The sequence below is a fragment of the Lichenostomus cassidix genome, chromosome 22 (assembly GCF_008360975.1).
Source record: "Lichenostomus cassidix isolate B80296 chromosome 22, HeHo_3.0, whole genome shotgun sequence".
NCBI lineage: Eukaryota > Metazoa > Chordata > Aves > Passeriformes > Meliphagidae > Lichenostomus > Lichenostomus cassidix.
In genome coordinates, this window is record NC_139502.1 from 3,498,192 (window position 1) to 3,519,768 (window position 21,577).

The 21,577-nt window shown below is 48.0% G+C and overlaps 1 protein-coding gene across 7 annotated transcripts in view; it reads right to left on the reverse strand.

The window, feature by feature from the left end:
• SNRNP200 (small nuclear ribonucleoprotein U5 subunit 200) overlaps positions 1-21,577 on the reverse strand; it is a 78,963-nt gene that overhangs the window by 20,355 nt on the left and 37,031 nt on the right. For all 7 annotated transcript variants that reach the window (XM_085080871.1, XM_085080870.1, XM_085080872.1 and 4 more), the window contains 14 exons: positions 21,082-21,205; positions 20,190-20,339; positions 18,688-18,798; positions 16,095-16,226; positions 14,692-14,880; positions 13,723-13,920; positions 12,771-12,923; positions 11,057-11,137; positions 10,282-10,365; positions 8,828-8,934; positions 7,501-7,619; positions 5,042-5,196; positions 3,291-3,480; positions 1,138-1,311 (listed from right to left, as the gene is read on the reverse strand). In XM_085080871.1, coding sequence (XP_084936997.1) covers positions 1,138-1,311; positions 3,291-3,480; positions 5,042-5,196; positions 7,501-7,619; positions 8,828-8,934; positions 10,282-10,365; positions 11,057-11,137; positions 12,771-12,923; positions 13,723-13,920; positions 14,692-14,880; positions 16,095-16,226; positions 18,688-18,798; positions 20,190-20,339; positions 21,082-21,205 — 1,967 coding nt within the window. The remainder of the gene's footprint in view (positions 1-1,137; positions 1,312-3,290; positions 3,481-5,041; positions 5,197-7,500; positions 7,620-8,827; positions 8,935-10,281; positions 10,366-11,056; positions 11,138-12,770; positions 12,924-13,722; positions 13,921-14,691; positions 14,881-16,094; positions 16,227-18,687; positions 18,799-20,189; positions 20,340-21,081; positions 21,206-21,577) is intronic.

A 21,577-nucleotide genomic window follows, 5' to 3' on the forward strand; every position in this document is an offset into this window, starting at 1 on the left:
ACTGTTACAGGAGCTCCCAGTTCCCAGTTTCAGGGAAAATCCTGGTGGATTTATGGGAAAAATCTGGGATTGGGGTGGGAGACAAGGCCTGGGTCTGGCCTCAGCAGGGGGAGCTCTGGGAAAGGGAATTTGGAGGATTTCAGACTGGGATTCCCTCAGGAAAACAAACTCCAGGCTATCCCAGGAGCTCCCAGTTCTCAAATTTCAGGGAAAATCCCCACTGATTTATGGGAAAAATCTGGGACTGGGGTGGGAGACAAGGCTTAGGTCTGGCTTGGGCAAGAGGAGCTCCAGGAAAGGGAATTTGGGGGAATTTCAGACTGGAATTCACTGAGGGAACTATTACAGCTGTTCCCAGTTCCCAGTTTCAGGGGGAAAATCAGAGATTGGCTGGGAAAATCCCCATGGATTTATGGCAAAAATCTGGGATTGAGGTGGGAGACAAGGCCTGGGCAGGAGGAGCTATGGGAAAGGGAATTTAGGGAATTTCAGGCTGGAATTTACTGATGAAAACAAATTCCAGGCTAACACAGGAGCTCCCAGTTCTCAATTTCAGGGAAAATCCCAGTGGATTTATGAGAAAAATCTGGGAATGAGGTGGGAGACAAGGCCTGGGTCAGGCCTGGGGAGGGGGAGCTCTGGGAAAGGGAATTTAGGGAATTTCAGACTGGAGACCCCGAAGCGCTCAGGGACAGCAATTCCCCATTTCCCACCACAGCAATCCCCCATTTCCCACCAGGGGAATTCCCCATTTCCCATGAGAGGAATTCCCTATTACCCACATGAACAATTCCCCAATTCCCACCACAGCAATTCCCCAATTCCCACCCAAGAAATCTCCCATTTCCCATGAGAGGAATTCCCCATTTCCCACATGAAGAATTCCCCATTTCCCCCCAGAACAATCCCCAATTTCCCACCACAGCAATCCCCCATTTCCCATATGAAGAATTACCATTTCTCACAGGAAGAATTCCCCATTTCCCACCAAAGCAATTCCCATTTCTCACCAGAAAAATTCCTCATTCCCCACCACAGCAATCCCCCATTCCCCACCAGAATTCCCCATTTCCCAGAAAATCCCCAATCCAACCCCCAAACCCCACCAATCCCCCCAGATCAGCCCTGCTCACCCACCCTGGGTCTGGATGGGGTTGAAGAAGGGGAACTTGTCCTGGTAGAGGCTCTCGAAGGAGCTGTTCCTCAGCGCCGACACGGGCAGCGGCTGCAGGTCCAGCAGCTCGGTGGGAGGAGGATACTTCTCGGGCAGGATCAGGTGCCGGAAGGACACCGGGAGTTGGGTCTCACAGGCTGGGAAAAAAAAAGGGAATTCTGGAGTTGGAGACAGCCTGAAAATCCTGGGATCTGCGGGGGTGGGTGTGGGGGTTGTGCTGGGAAAGGGGGGGTGGATCCCGAAGGTCTGGGAAAGGGGGGAATGGATCCTGGAGGTCTGGGAATGGGATAAACCAGCGATCCCAAAGCTCTGGGAATGGGGATAAACCAGGGATCAAGAATGGGGATAAACCAGGGATGCCGAAGTTCTGGGAAGGGGGGGAGAAATGGTTCCTAAAGTTCTGGGAAAGGGGAAAAAATGGATCCCAAAGTTCTGAGAAAGGGGAAAAAATGGATCCCAAAGCTCTGGGAAAGGGAATAAACCAGGGATCAAGAATGGCAATAAACCAGGGATCCCAAAGCTCTGGGAATGGGGTAAACCATATGTCTGGTAAATCCCAACATTCTGGGCAGAAGTCTGGGAATAACCCCGGGAAACAGTGATCCCAAATCCCATCCTGTGTTTTCCCAGGAATTCTCCCTGGGAACCAGCAATCCCAAAGCCCATCCTGGATTTTTTCTGGGGCACAAATCCAGGAATTCCCCAGGAACCAGCCATCCCACCCCACCCCAGTTTCCCTGCAGGAATCCCTGATGGTCACTCAGCGGTCACTCAATGGTCACTCAGCGGTCACTCAAGGGTCACTCAGCAGTCACCCAGCGGTCACTCAGGTCACTTAGTGGTCACTCAGCGGTCACTCAGTGGTCACTCACAGAGCCAGCAGTCAGACACCACCCCAGGTTTTCCCAGGAATTCCCACTGGGAACCAGTGATCCCAAAGCCCACCCCATGTTTTTCTGGGAATAACCCCAGGAACCAGTGATCCCAAACCCCTTCCTGGAGTTTCACTGGGCAGAAATTCATGAATAACCCCAGAAAACTGCGATCCCAAAGTCCATCCTGGGGTTTTTCCAGGCAGGAATTCCCCAGAAAACAGTGATCCCAAACCCCACCCTGGGTTTTTCCAGGAATAACCTCAGAAAACTGCAAGCCCAAACCCCATCCTGGCGTTTTTCTGGGCAGAAATCTGGGAATAACCCCGGGATACAGTGACCCCAAACCCCACCCCAGCATCAGCAATCCCAAACACCATCCCAGGGTTTTTCCAGGCAGGAGTTCCCCCAGGAACCAGCAATCCCAAAACCCATCCTGGATCTTTTCCCATCACAAATCCATGAATACCCCCAGGACCCATCCATCCCACCCCACATTTTTCCCATCAGGAATTCCCAAATTCACTCACAGAGCCAGCGGTCAGACACCACCCCAGGTTTTCCCAGAATTCCCACTGGGAATGAGTGATCCCAAACCCCATCCTGGAGGTTTTTTCTGGGGCACAAATCCAGGAATTCCCCAGGAACCAGCCATCCCACCCCACCCCAGTTTCCCTGCAGGAATCCCCGATGGTCACTCAGCGGTCACTCAATGGTCACTCAGTGGTCACCCAGCAGTCACTCAGCCATCACTCAAGGGTCACTCAGCAGTCACTCAATGGTCACTCAGCAGTCACTCAATGGTCACTCAAGTCACTCAGTGGTCACTCAATGGTCACTCAAGTCACTCAGTGGTCACTCAGCGGTCACTCAATGATCACTCAGCAGTCACTCAGTGGTCACTCAGCAGTCACTCAATGGTCACCCAGCGGTCACTCAGCAGTCACTCAATGGTCACTCAGCAGTCACTCCATGGTCACTCAGCGGTCACTCAAGTCACTCAGTGGTCACTCAGCGGTCACTCAATGATCACTCAGCAGTCACTCAGTGGTCACTCAGCAGTCACTCAATGGTCACCCAGCCGTCACTCAATGGTCACTCAATGGTCACCCAGCGGTCACTCAAGGGTCACTCAATAGTCACTCAGCGGTCACTCAGCAGTCACTCAATGGTCACTCAATGGTCACTCAAGTCACTCAGTGGTCACCCAGCGGTCACCCAGCGGTCACCCAGCGGTCACTCACAGAGCCAGCGGTCGGACACGACGCGGATGAAGTACTGGGGCGGCAGCGGCTCGAACACGGGCACGAAGAAGGTCACCAGGTGCTCGTCCTGCGAGTACTTGGACTTCAACAAGAAGTACTCGTGGTGCAGGATCACCTCGCTGTCCACGTCCTCCACCAGGATCCAGAACGCCTCCGACGAGCCGTGCACCTGGAACGGGAAATTCGGGAATTCCTGGGATGTTCCTGGGCTTGGGGGCCAAAATTCCTGCTGCTCTGCAGCTCCAGCACAGCAATTTGGTGTCAAAATGGCTTTTTGTGTACCCCAGGGATGGCTTTGCCCCAATAATTTTTACAATTCAGCCCCGAAATTCCTCCTTTTCACCTCAGGAATGTTTTTGCCTTTGTGATTTTTACACTTCAACCCCAAAGCTCCTCCTTTTCACCCCAGGAATGTATTTTCTCCCATGATTTTCACAATTCAACCCCAAAATTCCTCCTTTTTACCCCAGGAGTGTGTTTGCCTTTGTGATTTTTACACCTCAACCCCAAAATTCCTCTTTTTCCCCCCAAGCAGGGGATTTTTCCTGATGGTTTTCACAATTCAACTCAAAACTCCTCCTTTTCACCCAAAGAATGTGTTTGCCTGTGTGATTTTTACGCTTCAACCCCAGAATTCTCATTTTTCCCCCCCAACTACATCTGTTTTGGGATTTTTCCCCCCAGCCATGGCATTTACCCCAACAATTCCCACACTCCAGCCCCAAAATTCCCATTTCCCCCCCAAACAGGTGAAAACAGCACATTTATCCTAATAATTTCCGCATCCCAGCCCCAAAATTCCTGTTTTTCCCCACAAATCCCATTTGTTTTCGGATTTTCTCCCCCAACCAGGACATTTCCCCCAACAATTTCCCCACTCCAACCCCAGAATCCCCATTTTTGCCTCCAAACAGAGCATTTATCCTCATAATTTTCACCCCCCAGCCCCAAAATTCCCATTTCCCTCCCAAACAGAGCATTTCTCCCAACAATTTCAACCCCAAAATTCCCTTTTTTCCCCTAACCCCGTTTGTTTTCGGATTTTCCCTGAGAATTTCCACACTCCAGTCCCAAAATTCCCATTTTTTTGGGATTTTTTTCCCCCAACCAAGGGCATTTCTCCCAACAATTTCCCTACTCCAACCCCAAAATTCCCATTTTCCCCCCAAAATTCCCATTTTTGCCCCCAAATAGGGCATTTACCTTGAAAATTTTCACCCCCCCAGCCCCAAAATTCCCATTTTCCCCAAAATTCCCATTTTTCCCCCCAACCACAGCATTTCTCCCAACAATTTCCTCACTCCAACCCCAGAATTCCCATTTCCCCCCCTAAATAGAGCATTTCTCCCAACAATTTTTACACTCCAGTCCCAAAATTCCCATTTCCTCCCCAAACAGGTGAAAATAGGGCATTTATCCTCATTATTTTTAACAATCCAGCCCCAAAATTCCCCTTTTCCCCCCACTCAGCACATTCCCCTGACCATCTCCACCCTCAGCCCCAAAATTCCCATTGTTCCCCCCAAATAGAGCATTTCTCCCAACATTTTCCCCACTCCAGTCCCAGAATTCCCATTTCCCCCCCAAAATCCCGGTTTTTTTTGGGATTTTTTCCCCCATCATGGCATTTACCCTGACAATTTCCACACTCCAGCCCCAAAATCCCCATTTTTCCCCCAAAATCCCCATTTTTTCCCCCAAAATCCCCATTTTCCCCATTCCCCTCTGACCTTCTCGTCCCACTGGAAGTCGGGGGCGATGGTGAGCTCCACCTTGAGCGTGGAGCGGGTGATGGGCTGCAGGTGCACAGATAACTCCAATTTGGGGAACAGGTGAACATACTTGTGGATGGTTTTCCCCATTTTCGGCATCCGGATCAACTCCCCTGGGAAAGGGAAAAATCACAGGAGTGGGATTGAGGGAATTTCACAGTTCCACCCCAAAATTCCCATTTTTCATTTAAAAAAACTCCATTTTTCCCTAATAATTTTTATAATTCACCCCAAAATTCCTGGTTTTCCCTCCAGTCAGGGATTTTTTCCTGATGATTTTCACAATTCAACCCCAAAATTCCCTTTTTTCCTTCAAAAAAATTCAATTTTTCCTCCAGTCAGGGCATTTCCCCCAGTGATGTTCACAATTCCACCCCAGAATTCCCTTCTTTCCTTAAAAAAAATTCAATTTTTCCCTGATTATTTTTACAATTCAGTCCCAAAATTTCCATTTTTCCCCCAATCAAGGCATTTTTCCTGATGATTTTCACAATTCCACCCTAAAATTCCCTTTTTTCCTTAAAAAAAATTCCATTTTTCCTCCAGTCAGGGAACTTTTCCCCAATGATTTTCACAATTCAACCCCAGAATTCCCTTTTTCCCTTAAAAAAAAAAAAAAAAGACTTTTTCCCTCAGCACAGCATTTTCCCTTATTTTTACACTTCAGCCCCAAAATTCCTGATTTTCCCCCAATCAGGGACTTTTTCCCAATGATGTTCACAATTCAACCCCAAAATTCCCTTTTTTCCTTAAAAAAAATTTCCATTTTTCCCTGACCGTTTTTACAATTCAGCCTGATGATTTGGGGATCCCAAACTCCTCCCCTTTTCCCAGATTTGGGAATTCCCAGATCCCTTTTCCAGATTTATTTGGGAATTCCCGGATCCCTTTTCCCGGATTTATTTAGGAATCCCGGATTTTCCTGGTACCAAACCTCTCCCCATCCCAGATTTGAGAATTCTTGGATCCCTTTTCCCATATTTATTTGGGAATCCCAGATCCCTTTTCCTGCATTAATTTGGGAATTCCCAGATCCCCTTTCCCAGATTTATGCAGGAATTCCCAATCCCTTTTCCCGAATTCAGGAGATCCCGAATCCCTTCCATCCCATATTTATTCGGCAATTTCTGCTGCCTTTTCCTGTATTTTTTTGGGAATTCCTGATCCCTTTTTCTTAGATTTGGGAATCTCAACCCCTTTTCCCAGATTTATTCAGGAATTCCCAGATCCCTTTCCCAGATTTATTTGGGAAATGCAGATTTGGGAATTCCTGGATCCCTTTTCCCACATTTTTTCGGGAATTCCCAATCCCTTTTCCTGGATTCAGGGGATCCTGAATCCCTTCCATCCCGTTATTTTTTCAGGAATCCCAGATCCCTTTTCCCGGATTTTTGAGCTCACAGAGTCACTCACAGATCCCAAATCCTCCCATCCCGGATTTGGGAATCCCAGATCCTTTTCCCATATTTATTTGGGAATTCCTGATCCCCTTTCCCAGATTTATTTAGGAATCCTGGATCCCTTTTCCCGGATTTATTTAGGAATCCTGGATCCCTTTTCCTGAATTAATTTGGGAATTACCAGATCCCTTTCCCAGATTTATTTGAGAATCGCAGAGTGGGAATTCCCACTCCCTCTTCCCGGATTTATTCGGGCATTCCCAATCCTTTTTCCGGAATTCAGGGGATCCCGAATCCCTTCCATCCCATATTTATTTGGCAATCCCAGATCCCTTTTCCTGAATTTTTTTGGGAATTCCCTTCTCCCAGATTTATTCAGGAATTCCCAGATCCCTTTCCCAGATTTATTTGGGAATAGCAGATTTGGGAATTCCCGCTCCCTTTTCCCGTATTTATTCAGGAATTCCCGATCCCTTTTCCTGGATTAATTTGGGAACTCCCGATCCCTTTTCCCAGATTCAGGGGATTCCAAATCCCTTCCATCCCATATTTTTTTCAGGAATTCCCAGATCCCTTTTTCCATATTTTTTCAGGAATTCCCTTTTCCCACATTTCTTCAGGAATTCCCGATCCCTTTTCCTGGATTTTTTCAGGAATTCCCTTTTCGCAGATTTTTTTCAGGAATTCCCTTTTCCCGGATTTTCTCGGGAATTCCCACTCCCTTTTCCCATATTCTTTTGGGAATTCCCTTTTCCCAGATTTTTTCAGGAATTCCCTCTCCCTTTTCCTATATTCTTTTGGGAATTCCCTTTTCCCATATTTTTTTCAGGAATTCCCTCTTCCCAGATTTTTGGGAATTCCCTTTTCCCGGATTTTCTCAGGAACTCCCACTCCCTTTTCCCATATTTTTTCAGGAATCCCCTCCTCCTCTTCCCATATTTTTTTGGGAATTCCTGCTCCCTTTTCCCATATTTTTTCAGGAATTCCCTCTCTTTCCCGGATTCGGGAATTCCCCACCGATCTCGTTGTGGTTGAGGTCATAAAGTCTCTCGAAGGGGAAATTCTTCTTCTCGATTTTCTTCACCACCTCCTCGGGGAGCTTCTTGAACTGCCGCAGGGGACACATCGACTGCCACCTGGGACACGGGATTAGACGGGAATTATTCCAGAATTATCCCAGGAATTAGCTGGGATTATCTGGGAATTATTTGGGAATTATTCAGAAATTAGATGGGAATTATTCCAGAATTATCCCAGAATTATTCAGGAATTATCCTGGAATTATTTGGGAATTATCCCAGGAACTAGCCGGGATTATTCAGGAATTATTCTGGAATTATCCCAGAATTATTCAGGAATTATCCCAGAATTATTTCAGAATTATTTGGGATTTATCCCAGGAATTATTCGGGATTTATCCTGGAATTATTGAGGAATTATCCCGGAATTACCGTGGAATTATACAGGAATTATTCAGGAATTATTTGGGAATTATTCCAGAATTATCCCAGAAATTACATGGGAATTATTCGGGAATTATTCAGGAATTATTCAGGAATTATTTGGGAATTATCCCGGAATTATCCTGGAATTATTCTAGAATTATCCCAGGATTTCCAGGTCACACCTGACAATTTTAACTTTTCCTTTCTATACACTCTTTTGTATTTTTATCCATGTGTCTACTTCTATTTTATTTTATTCTATGTATTCTTATTTCTTTTTACTTGCATTTTGTCTTTACTTCTTTTCAATCTCTATTCTTGCATTTTATTTTCATTATAAAAATATCTTTGTATGCCCTTTTACACATTTTTATACCTTTTCTATATTCCCTATACCCTTAGCCCATGTGCTTGGAATTTTTGTAGTTTGATATTCTATTTATCATATAAAATTTTATACCTTTTTACACCATTTTTATATCATTTTTATACTTTTTGTTACTTTTTATACCTTTTTATATGTTTTAATACTTTTTTATACCTTATTCCCCTAATGATCTCCACACCCAGCTCCAAAATTCCCATTTTTCTCCCCCAACCAGGTAATTTATCCCAACAATTTTTCCCCTCCAGCCCTAGAATTCCCATTTTTCCCGTTTTTCCTGTTGTTTTTCATGTTGTTCTCCCCATTGTTTTTCCCTGTTTTTCCCATTATTTTCCCTGTTGTTTTTCCTGTTGTTTTCCCCGTTGTTTTCCAATTTTCCCCATTGTTTTCCCTGTTGTTTTTCCCCTTTTTCCCGTTTTTCCCATTGTTTTTCCCATTGTATTCCCCATTGCTTTTCCCATTCTTCCCATTGTTTCCCCCGTTGTTCTCCCCACTGTTTCCCCTCCCCACTCACATGCGTTTGTCGATCATCTTGCAGAGGTTGAGGGTTTTGTCGCTCAGCTGAGCCCAGCCGCGGTTCAGCACGATCTCGAAGATGGCGCGCATCAGCCGCCCGGCGGACTGCCAATGGGAGAGGCGGGATACATCCATAATTCCCAAAAATCCCGAATCCCAAATCCCCAAAAATCCTGAATCCCAAAAATCCCGAATCCCAAATATCCCAAATCCCAAATATCCTGAATCCCAAAAACCCCGAATTCTCATCAGCCGCCCGGCGGACTGGGAATGGGGGAGGCTGGATACATCCATAATTCCCAAAAATCCCGAATCCCAAATCCCAATTCCCAAAAATCCCAAATGCCCAAAAATCCTGAATCCCAAAAATCCCAAATTCTCATCAGCCGCCCGGCGGACTGGGAATGGGAGAGGCTGGATACATCCATAATTCCCAAATTCCCAATTCCCAAATCCCCAAAAATCCCAAATTCGCATCAGCCGCCCGGCGGACTGCCAACAGGAGAGGCTGGATACATCCACAATTCCCAAATCCCCAAAAATCCCGAATCCCCAAAATCCCGAATTCTCATCAGCCGCCCGGCAGACTGCCAACGGGAGAGGTCGGACACATCCCAAATTCCCAAAAATCCCAAATCCCAAAAATCCCGAATCCCAAATATCCTGAATCCCAAAAATCCTGAATTCGCATCAGCCACCCGGCAGACTGCCAACGGGAGAGGCTGAATCCATCCACAATTCCCAAAAATCCCAAATCCCAAAAATCCCCCATCGCCCAATCCCAAAAATCCTGAATCCTGAAAATCCCGAATTCTCATCAGCCTCCCTGCAGACTGGGAATGGGAGAGGCTGGATACACCCCAAATTCCCGAATCCCAAAAATCCTGAATTCCCAAAAACCCTGAATTCTCATTAGCCTCCCTGCAGACTGGGAATGGGAACAGCTCCAGATACATCCCTAATTCCTGAATCCCAGAAATCCCCAATCCCAAAAATCCCGAATTCCCAAAAATCCCCAATTCCCCAAATCCCAAAAATCCCGAATTCCCAAAAATCCCCAATTCCCCAAATCCCAAAAATCCTGAATCCCAAAAATCCTGAATTCTCATCAGCCTCCCTGCAGACTGGGAACAGGAGAGTCCAGATCCACCCCAAAAATTCCCAAATACCAAAAATCCCAAATCCCCATCCCAAATTCTCATCAGCCTCCCAGCAGAGTGTAGAACAGGAGAGTCCAGGATCCTCAATTCCCAAATTCCCCAATTCCTAAATTCCCCAATTCCCAAATCCCAAATCCCAATCCCTCCCCAGAGCAGTCTGGGGTGGAAAAGACCAGGAATCCCAGCTGGTCCCACCCCAAAATGACATCATCTCCAACCCAATCCCACAGGATTCCCACATTTCCCCTGGAAAAATCCCCAAATCCCATTATTCCCCAGGTTTGGGTCTCACCTGGGTCACATAGACCATGTCAGCCATGAGGGCAAAACCCTCGAGCTTCAGCTGGGAGATGAACGCCTGGAGCAGGACGTTGATCTGGAACGGCAAGGGAGAGAGTCAGGGAATGTCCCAAAAAAGCTGCTTTTCCTGGGGCCCAAATTCCCAAAAAAAGCAGCTTTTCCTGATGCCCAAATTCCCAGGAAAGTTGATTTTCTTCATCCCCAATTCCCAAAAAATCTCTTTTCCTGGTGCCCAAATTCCCATTAAAGCTGCTTTTCCTGATGCCTAATTTCCCAAAAAAGGTGCTTTTCCTGACGCCCAAATTCCCAGGAAAGTTGATTTTCCTCATCCCCAATTTCCCAAAAAAAGCTGCTTTTCCTGGTCTCCACTTCCCTTTTCATGGTTTCCCTTCCTAGACCAACTCTGCAAAACTCTCCTTTCCAAATTTCCTGGGAAAGCTGCTTTTCCTAATCCCTAACTCTCCAGGAAAGCTGCTTTCCCTCGTTCCTAATTCCCTTCTCCAAGTTCACCTTTCCAGACCAGCTCAGCAAAATTCTCAGGATGAAAATCTCTGAGGAAAGCTGCTTTTCCTGATCCAAATTTCCCAGAAAAGCTGCTTCTCCTGGTTCCTATTCCTTTTTTCTCAACTCCCCTTTCTAGATTAGCTCAGCAAAACTCTCATGCTTCAAATTTCCCAGGAAAGCTGCTTTTCCTGATCCCAATTTCCTGCCAGGAAATCTGCTTTTCCTGATCCCAATTTCCCGGCGGGAATTCCCAGCTGGCTGACCTTGGCGCTGGGCTCCTCGATGCTCTCCTTCACCGGGATGGGCACTCGCTCCAGCAGCTTCTGCAGCTCCAGCTTCTCCTCCTGCGGGAAACAGCCTGGTTGGGGCTGGTTGTGATTGGTGTTGGGTGTTGGTTTGTGTTGATGTTGGGTGTGATTGGTGTTGGGTGTTGGCTTGTGTTGGTGTTGGGTGTGATTGGTGTTGGGTGTTGGCTTGTGTTGGTGTTGGGTGTGATTGGTGTTGGGTGTTGGCTTGTGTTGGTGTTGGGTGTGATTGGTGTTGGGTGTTGGCTTGTGTTGGTGTTGGGTGTGATTGGTGTTGATGTTGGGTGTGACTGGTGTTGGTTGATGTTGATGTTGGGTGTGACTGGTGTTGGGTATGGTTGGTGGTGAGGCTGACTGCTGGTTTTTTGTTTGTGTTGGGTGTGGTTGGTACTGGGTGTGGCTAGTTGTTGGTTTTTGGTTGGTGTTGGGTGTTGGTTAGTGTTGATGTTGGGTATGATTGGTGTTGGCTGGTTTTGGGTGATGGTTGTTGGTTTTCAGCTGGTGTTGGCTGTTGGGCGTGATTGGCTGTTGGGCGTGATTGGCTGTTGGGTGTTGAGCGTTAGGTGTGGTTGGTGTTGGCTGTTGGGTGTTGGCTGTTGTTGGGTGATGATTGCTGGTTTGTGGTTGGTGTTGGCTGTTGGGTGTTGGTGATGGTTGTCAGCTGTAGGGTGTTGGGTTTTTGGTCAATTTTTGGTCTTCAGTTGGTGTTGGGTGTTGGTGTTGAGTGTTTTGGTTGGTTTTGGTTGTTGGCTGTTGGGTGATGGTTGTTGGCTGTTGTGTGTTGTTGGGTTTTGGTTGGTTTTGGTTGTTGGCTGTTGGGTGATGGTTGTTGGTTTTCAGTTGGTGTTGGCTGTTGGGTGTGATTGGCTGTTGGATGTGGTTGGTGCTGGTTGTTGGTAGGTGTTGGCTGCTGTTGGGTGTTAGGTGACGGTTGTTGGTTTTGGTTGGTGTTGGGTGTTGGTTTTTGGTCTTTGGTTGGTGTTGGGTGTCGGTGTTGGTTGTTGGCTGTTGTGTGATGGTTGATTTTTGGTTGGCTCTGGGTGTTGGCTGTTGGGTGATGGCTGCTGGTTTTCAGTTGGTGTTGGTAGTGGGTGATAGTTGTTGGCTGTTGGATGTGGTTGGTTGTTGGTTTTCAGTTGGTGTTGGGTGTGATTGGCTGTTGATTTTTGGCTGGTGTTGGGTTTTGGTTAGTGTTTGTGCTGGCTGTTGGCTACTGTCACCCACGGCTGTTGGGTGCTGGTTGTTGGTCAGCATTGGTGTTTGTGTTGGTTGCCGGTGTTAGAGCAGATGTTGGCTTTTGGTTGGTTTTCAGTGTTGGTTTTTGGCCAGTTTTTAGTTTTTGGTAGGTGTTGGTGTTTGCTTGGTTTTTGGTCAGTTATTGGCTGGTGTTAGTGTTGGGTGTTAGTTTTTGGTTAGTTTTTGGTTTGTGTTGGGTGTTGGTTTTTGGCAGTTTTTGGGTTTTGGTTGGTGTTGGGTGTTGGTCAGTTTTTAGTTTTCAATCTTTGGTTGGTGTTGGAGTTGGTTTTTGGTCAGTTTTTGGTTTTTGGTCACTGTCACCCGTGGCCATTGTCACCCGCAGCCATTTTCACCCCTGCCCTTTGTCACCCACAGCCATTGTCACCCGCAGCGATTTGTCACCCTTGGCCATTGTCACGCTTGTTCCGAGCCATACCTCGCGCACGGTGATGTTCCGGAACTCCGAGGACAGCGAGAACACCCGGAAGAGCTCGATCTCGCTCAGCGTGGGCTTCAGCAGCTGGTTGTAGGTCTGCACCGTCTCGTTGGTGATGTAGTAATGGCTGGCGATGCGGCCCAGCTCCGTCACCTGCCAGGACAACAGCCGGACAACAGCCGGAGTCACCGGGAGAACATTGGGAACCATGGAGAGAAACCACGGGAATGGTGAGGAAAAACCATGGGAATGGTGGGGAGAAATCATGGGAATGGCGAGGACAACAGCCAGAATCACTGGAAGAACAGCAGGAACAGAGAGGAGAAACCATGGGAATGGCCAGGAGAACATTTGGAACCACCGGGACAACAGCCAGAATCACCGGAAAACGCCGGAGAACGGTGGGAGTCATGGGGAGAAACCACGGGAATGGTTGGGAGAAACCATGGGAACAGCCAGGACAACAGCCGGAGTCAGCGGGAGAAAATCGGGAATTACCAGGGAGAAGCCATGGGAATGGTTGGGAGAAACCACAGGAACAACTGAAAGAAACCATGGGAACGGCCAGGACAACAGCCGGAATCACCAGAAGAACCATGGGAATGATGGGAGAAACCATGGGATTCCAACTGTCCCTGGTACCAGGAAATTTTCTCATTTTCCTGCCTCCTCACCAGGAAATTCCCCATTTTCCTGCCTCCTCACCTAGAAATTTCCCATTTTTCTGCCACCCCACCTGGAAATTCCCCATTTTCTTACCATCCCACCAGCAAATTCCCCATTTTCCTGCCTCCTCACCCAGAAATTCTCCCTCTTCTCAGCCTCCTGCCTCGAAATTCCCTGTTTTCCCACCTCCTCACCAGGAAATTCCCCATTTTCCTACCATCCTACCCAGAAATCCCCCATTTTCCCACCACCCCACCCCTCAATCCCCCTTTTCCCACCCCCTCACCTGGAAATTCCCGGTTTTCTTGTCGTACTTGACCAGGTTGTTCTTGTCCAGCATCAGTGCCGCGGTGTGCACGAGGTCGAGGCGCCTCTGCTCCAGGAGAGGGTCAGCCTTCAGGTCCTCGTGGGAAATCCCGTAAAGGGTCGGAGACCGGAGCATCCGGATGTACAGGTATGTGTAGCCCAGCCAGTTCACAGCGTCCTGAGGGAATTCCCAAATTCCCAAATCCCATCAGATCCCAGTTCACAGCGTCCTGAGGGAATTCCCAAACCCCAAATTCCCAAATCCCATCAGATCCCGGGAGAAAAGGGGATCCAGAGCTGGGAGCTGAGCTGATCTTGGCTAAATCCCACTGGAGCACCTGGAAAGGGAGCTGGGAAATCCTGGGAAAGCCGCTTTTCCTGGTGCCTGATTTTCTAGGAAAAGCTGCTTTTCCTGGTGCCTAATTCCCTTTTCCCACTTTACCTTTCTAGACCAGCAAAACTCAGGCTGAAAATTTCCCAGGCTGCTTTTCCTGGCTCCCAATTTCCCAGAAAAGCTCCTTCTCCTGGTGCCTAACTCCCTTTTCCCAGTTTCCCTTCACAGACAAGACGAACAAATCTCTCAGGGTGTAAATCTCCCAGGAAAGTTGCTTTTCCTGGCTCCACATTTCCCAGGAAAGCTGCTTTTCCCAGTCCTTAATTCCCTTTTCCCAGCTCCCTTTTCTAGGCAAGCTCAGCAAAACTCCTGCTGCAAATATCCCAGGAAAGCTCCTTTTCCTGGCTCCCAATTTCCCAGGAAATTCGCTTTCCCTGGTGCCTAACTCCCTTTCATTCCTCCCCTTTCCCTCTTTCCTTTCAATTCCGGAAAACATCCCGTAACTAACCCCCAAAACACCCCAAACTTCCTTCCCTTCCCCTCACCACCCTCCCAAACCCCCTCCCAACCTCCCACATCCCCAGATCCCTCCGGAATTCCGGAATTCCCGCCGACCTTGGCGTTCTGGACGTTGCCCAGCACGGCCTCGGCGTTGAGCATGTCGGGCAGCTTGGCCACCATCTGGCTCTCGATGGGCAGCTGCTGGTTCAGCAGGGACAGGTAGTACTGCAGCTCCCCGTGGGAGGTGATGAGGATTCCCTCTCCCTTGGTGTCATACTGAGGCCGCCCGGCACGGCCCAGCATCTAGGAAAATGGGAAAACGGGATCAGGAATGGCGGGGATTGGGAATTTCCATTGGTTTGATCTTCAATATTGAAAAATTCAAGCATTAACTGAGAGATTTCTGCTTTTTTGGGGGTTTTTGGGAGAGTTCAGCCTGCGGCTGTTCCAGGTGGTGGGAGAAACCTGGGATTGTGTGGGATGGAGATGGGAAACAAATTCCTGAGGAATTATGATTTCAGGTGGGTCTGGGCAAGGAATTCTTGAGGAATTATCTCAGCAGGAGACAAGGAATTCCTATCTCAGATGGGCCTGGTAAGGAATTATCTCAGGAACATCAGGAAATGGAATTCCTGAGGAATTGTCTGGGATAGGTCTGGGTAAGGAATTCCTGAGGAATTCTCTCAGCAGGGACAGGTAGTACTGGAGCTCCCCATGGGAAGTGATGAGGATTCCCTCGCCCTTGGTGTCGTACTGAGGCCACCCGGCACGGCCCAGCATCTGGGAAAATGGGAAAACGGGATCAGGAATGGCCAGGATTGGGAATTCCATTGGTTTGGTCTCCAGTATTGAGGGATTCAAGTGTTAATTGAGGGATTTTGGCTTTTTTGTGAGGTTTTGGGGATGGAGAGTTCAGCTTGCAGCTGTTCCAGGTGGTGGGAGAAACCTGGGATTGTCTTGGACGGAGATGGGAAAGGAATTCCTGAGGAATTATCTGGGATGGGGATGGGCAAGGAATTCTTGAGGAATTATCTCAGCAGGAGACAAGGAATTCCTGAGGAATTCTCATCTCAGCAGGGTCTGGGCAACGAGTTCTTGAGGAATTATCTGGGACAGCTCTGGCAAGGAATTCTGAAGGAATTATCTCAGATGGGTCTGGGCAAGGAATTATCCCAGGAGCATCAGGGCATGGAATTTCTGAGGAATTTTCATCTCAAGAGGGTCTGGGCAAGGAATTCCTGAGGAATTCCTGAGGAATTCTCATCTCAGGAGTGTCTGGGCAAGAAATTCTTGAGGAATCATCATCTCAGGAGGTTCTGGACAAGGAATTCCTGAGGAACTCTTCACCCTCCCCTTCCCATCCCACAGCCCTGGGAAGAACCAGGGACATGGCTGAAGCCCAAAAAGGGGACTTTCCACAGGATTTTCCATGGGATTTCCACGGGATTTCCACAGGATTTTCCATGGGATTCTGGAATGCCAACCCCAGCCCAGCCCCCAAGGTTCCCCATCCCCACCTGCAGGATGTCCAGCGCCCCCAGCTCTGTCCAGCGGCCTTTCTCCGGGCTGTACACCTGAGTGCCCTTGATGATCACCGTGTGGGCAGGCAGGTTCACCCCCCAGGCCAGCGTGGCCGTGGACACCAGCACCTGGAAACGGGGAGAAGATCCTGTTGGGGACAGCCAAATCTGGATGGGAATGTTCAAATCCAACCAAGAACATCCAAACCTGGCCAGGAACATCCAAACCCAACCAAGAACATCCAAACCTGGCCAGGAATGCCCAAAATCCAACCAGGAACATCCAAAATCTGGCTGGGAATGTCCAAATCCAGCCAGGAATGTCCAAAATCCAGCCAGGAACATCCAAAATCCAGCTACAAATATCCAAACCCAGTCAGGAAACTCTCAAATCTGACCAGGAACATCTAAACCCACCTAGGAACACTCAAATCTAACCAAGAACATTCAAACCTGGCCAGGAATGTCCAAAATCCACCCAGGAACATCTAAATCCAACCAAAAACCTCCAAACCCAGCCAGGAACCTCCCAAATCTGGCCAAGAATGTCCAAAATCCGTCCAGGAACCTCAAAATCCACCCAGAAACATCCAAACCTGGCCAGGAACCTCCAAACCCAACCAAGAACATTAAGAACTGGCCAGGAATGCCCAAAATACAACCAGGAACATTCAAATTCCCCCAGGAATGTCCAAATCCACCCAGGAGCATCCAAATCCAATCAAGAACCTCCAAACCTGGCCAGGAACATCCAAATCTGGCTGGGAATGTCCAAAATCCAGCCAGGAACATCTAAAATCTATCCAGGAACATCCAAATCCACGTAGAACCTCCCAAATCCACCCAGGATCCTCCAAATCCACCCAGGAATGTCCAAATCCAACCAAGAACATTCAAACTAAGCCAGGAACCTCCAAACTTGGCCAGGAACATCCAAAATCTGGCCAGGAACATCTAAATCCAACCAGGAACCTCCAAACCCAGCCAGGAACCCCCAAATCTAGCCAGGAATGTCCAAAATCCGGCCAGGAATGTCCAAATACACCCAAGAACATCCAAACCTGGCCAGGAACATCTAAAACCCAACCATGAGCATCCAAACCCAACCAAGAACATCCAAACCAAGTCAGGAACCTCCAAATCCAGCCAGGAACATCCCAAATCTGGCTGGGAATCTCCAAATCCCCCCAAGAACCTCGCAAATCTAGCCAGGAACCTCCAAATCCGGCCAGGAACGTCCAAATCTGTTCAGAACCATCCAAACATGACCAGGAACGTCCAAATCCACCCAGGAACGTCCAAATCCACCCAGGAACGTCCAAATCCAGCCAGGAACCCCCAAACCTGGCCAGGAACATCCAAATCCACCCAGGAACATCCCAAAACCAGCTGGGAATGTCCAAATCCCCCCAAGAACCTTCCAAATCCAGCCAGGAACATCCAAATGCAGCCAAAATTTTCTGGGAAAATCCTTTGCCTTCTGTCCATATGGAAATTTCCCAGGAAATCTCCCAGAAAAGCTATTTTTCATTGTATCTAATTCCCATGAAATCTGCTTTTCCTGGTGCCCAAATTCCCACGAAATCTGCTTTTCTTGGCACCCAAATTCCCTTTTCCCACTTTTCCTTTCTAGACCACCTCAGGAAAACTCTCAGGCTGCAAATTTCCCAGGAAATCTGCTTTTCCTGATCCCTGATTTCCAACAAAAGCTGCTTTTCCTGGCACCCAATCCTCTTTTCTCACCTCCCAACTTTCCCCAAATCAGAAAGCACAGATCTTGTGTGTTTTTACCAGGATCCTGCCCCGGGTAAATCCAGGATAAATAAACAAACAAAAAATGGAATGGAATAGAAACAGAAATAGAAACAGAAATAGAAGTAGCAATAGAAATAAGTAGAAATAGAAGTAGAAATAGAAGTAGAAATAGAAGTAGAAATAGAAGTAGAAATAGAAGTAGAAATAGAAGTAGAAATAGAAGTAGAAATACAAATGAATAGAACAGAATAGAACGGAATGGAACTGAATAGAACAGAATGGAACAGAGCAGAGTGGAATAGAATGGAATAGAATACAGAACAAAATAAAATACAAATAAAATACAAATGATATTATAAAAACAATAAAGAGAAAACAAAACAAAAACAACAACAAAACCAGAAAACACCACCAATAAACTCCCCTCCAAAAAAACCCCACAAAAACAGGAAACAAAATACAAAAAACCCCCAAAACCCAATAAAAGCAAACAAAAAAAACCTCCAAACCCCCAAAAACCCCCAGAAAACCCCAACAAAAAACAAACAAACAAACAAAAAAAAAAGCCAAAACAAAAACACCCTCCCTGCCAAAATAAAATAAAATAAAATAACTATCTGTGAATTGAAGTGTGAGGGGAAAGCACCCAGAGAACAACTTCCTCTGGAAGAGCTGCTGCCCCTGGAGAATCTGAAGAGCTGAGGTTGTTTGATAAAAAATAAATAAAATAAAATACAAATAAAATTAAATAAGATACCACAAAATAAAATAAAATAAAATTAAATAAATAAAAATCCCACATAAATCCGGGATTTCCCCTGGAATTCCATCCCACCTGGATGTGTTTGTCAGCAAACAGATCCTCCACGAGGGTTCTGTCCACACGTGTCATCCCCGCGTGGTGGATGGCGAATCCGTAGGGAAGGAGATCCTTCAGCTCCAGGTTCTGCGGGAAAAATGCATCCCAATAATGCCAGGAAGGGCGTGAGATCCCGGGGGAAAAGGTGGGAATGCATCCTGGGAAGGGTGGGATAGCCTGGGGGAAATGCTGGGAATTCATTCCAAGGGAAAGGCTGGGAATGAACCCCAGGAAGATTGGGATATTCTGGGAGAAAGGCAGGGAAGTCATCCAAGGAAGGGTGGGATATCCCCAGAAAAAGGATGGGAATTCATCCTCAGGGAAAAGCTGGGAATTTGCCCCAGGAAGGATGGGATATCCTGGAGAAAGGCTGGGAATTCATATGGGGGAAAGGTAGGAATTCATCCTGGGAAGTATGGGGTATCCTGGGAAGGGTGGGAATTCATCCCAGGAGCAACCTGGGAATCTTCCTTGGAAAGTTCAGGATATCTCAGGAGAAAAGCTGGAAATTCATATGGGGGAAAGGTGGGAATTCATCCCAGGAATGGTGGGATATCCTGGGGGAAAGGCTGGGAATTCATCCTGGGAGAAAGGCAGGGAAGTCATCCCGGGAAGGGTGAGATATCCCTGGAAAAAGGATGGGAATTAATCCTCGGGGAAAGGCTGGGAATTTGCCCCTGGAAGGATGGGATATCCTGGAGAAAGGCTGGGAATTCATATGGGGGAAGGATGGGAATTCATCCCGGGAAGTATGGGGTATCCTGGGAAGGGTGGGAATTCATCCCAGGGGCAACCTGGGAATTTTCCTTGGAAAGTTTGGGATATCCTGGGGAAAGGCTGGGACTTCATCCCAGGAGAAAGGCTGGGAAGGAAAGGCCCAGAGAAAGGCCCAAGGAAGGGTGGGATATCCTGGGAGAAAAGTGGGAATTCATCCCAGGGAAAAGGTGGGAATTCATCCCAGAGGAAAGGCTGGGAATTTATCCTGGGAATGGTGGAATTATGGAGTTGGAAAGGCTGGAGAAGCTCTCAGAGGTCACCAAGTGCCACATCCAGGGAAATCCCTCGGGATTGGGAACTGCAGCCTTGCCATGGAGAAAGGCTGGACAAGGCTGTCCCTAAGGAATTTTCCCATTTCTCCCATCCCATTTTTCCCATCTCCCAGCAGGATTTTCCCATTTTTCCCCAATTCCCAGCAGGATTTTCCCATTTTCCCGCAGGATGTTCCCATTTTCCCGCAAGATTTTCCCGTTTTCCCGCAGGATTTTCCCAGCTTTTTCCACCTCCCAGCAGGATGTTCCCATTTTCCCAGCAGGATTTTCCCCTTTTCCCCCATTTTCCCACAGGAATTTCCCATTTTCCCGCAGGATTTCCCCGCTTTCCCAGCAGGATTTCCCTGTTTTCCCGCAGGATGTTCCTGTTTTCCCAGCAGGATGTTCCCATTTTTCCCGCAGGATTTCCCCGTTCCCCACGGATCCCACCTTGCACTGCTCGGCCTCGGTGCGCAGCACCTCGGTGGAGGCAGATCCCTCCCGCAGGAACAGCCCCAGCGTGTCCTTCTCCAGACACATGTCCCGGATCGCCCGCGCCGTCTTGCCCGTCTCCTTCCGCGAGTGAACGAACACCAGAACCTGCCACGGGAACGGGGTCAGCCGGGAACGATGGGAATGGGAATGGGAATGGGGATGGGGTGAGCTGGGAATGATGGGAATGGGATCAGGATGAGCTGGGAATGGGATCGGGATCCGCCAGGAATGGGAATGGGATCCGCCAGGAATGGGAACAGGGTGAGCTGAGAGAGCTGGGAATGAGATCAGCTGGGACTGCTGGGACTGGGAACTGGGATGAGCTGGGAATGGGAACTGGGATGAGCTGGGAATGGGAACGGGATCAGCTGGGAATGCTGAGAATGGGAATGGGATGAACTGGGAATGGGAACTGGGATCAGCTGGGAATTCTGGGAATGGGATGAGCATGGGAACTGGGATGAGCTTGGAATGCTGGGAATGGGATTGGGATGAGCTGGGAATTCCAGCAGCAGACTCAGGAAAAGGGAACTGGGAAGAGCTGGGAATGGGATTGGGATGAGCTGGGAATTCTGGCAGCAGAGCCAGGAAAAGGGCCCAGCCTGGAATTAATGCTCCTGGCAGTCAGGGATTGATGGATGAACGGATGAAAATTCCTTCATCCCAAAAGCACAATTCCTAATTAATCCAAGCTGGAAAAAACTAAAAACTCATTTTCTTTCCTCTCACTTTCCATGGCAAACCCCACCCAACTCCTCCCCTGAACCCCTCCGGATCACCAGGACCCAAAAAAGGCCCCAAATCCCCATTTTTCCCAGGATTAGGAGGATCAGGACAGAATCCCCACCTGGTTTTTGCCGGCGTGCTCCATGATTTTCTCGTAGACGATCTCGTTCATGATCTGGAAGCGTTTGATGGCTTTCTTCTCCGTGATCCCCACATAGGTTTGCTCCAGAGGCACCGGCCGGAAACTGGGAAAGGGAATTCAGGGAGAGAATGGGATGGAAAAAATGTTGTATGCAAAGGAATTTGGGGGATTGAATTCCTTTGGGCCGCGACTGAGGGGAGTTGGGAGGGTTTGGGGTATTGCTGGGGAGGGAATCCCAAAAATGCCATCAATGTGTGGGATGGAGAGATCTGAGATCCCAGAAATGCCATGAATGAGATCCCAATCCCAAAAATGCCATCAATGAGATCCCAGATCCTAAAAATGTCATCAATGAGATCCCAATCCCAAAAATGCCATGAATGATATCCCAGATCACAAAAATGCCGTAAAGGGGTGGGGAGGAGATCCCAGATCCCAAAAATGCCATAAATGCATAAATGAGATCCCAGATCCC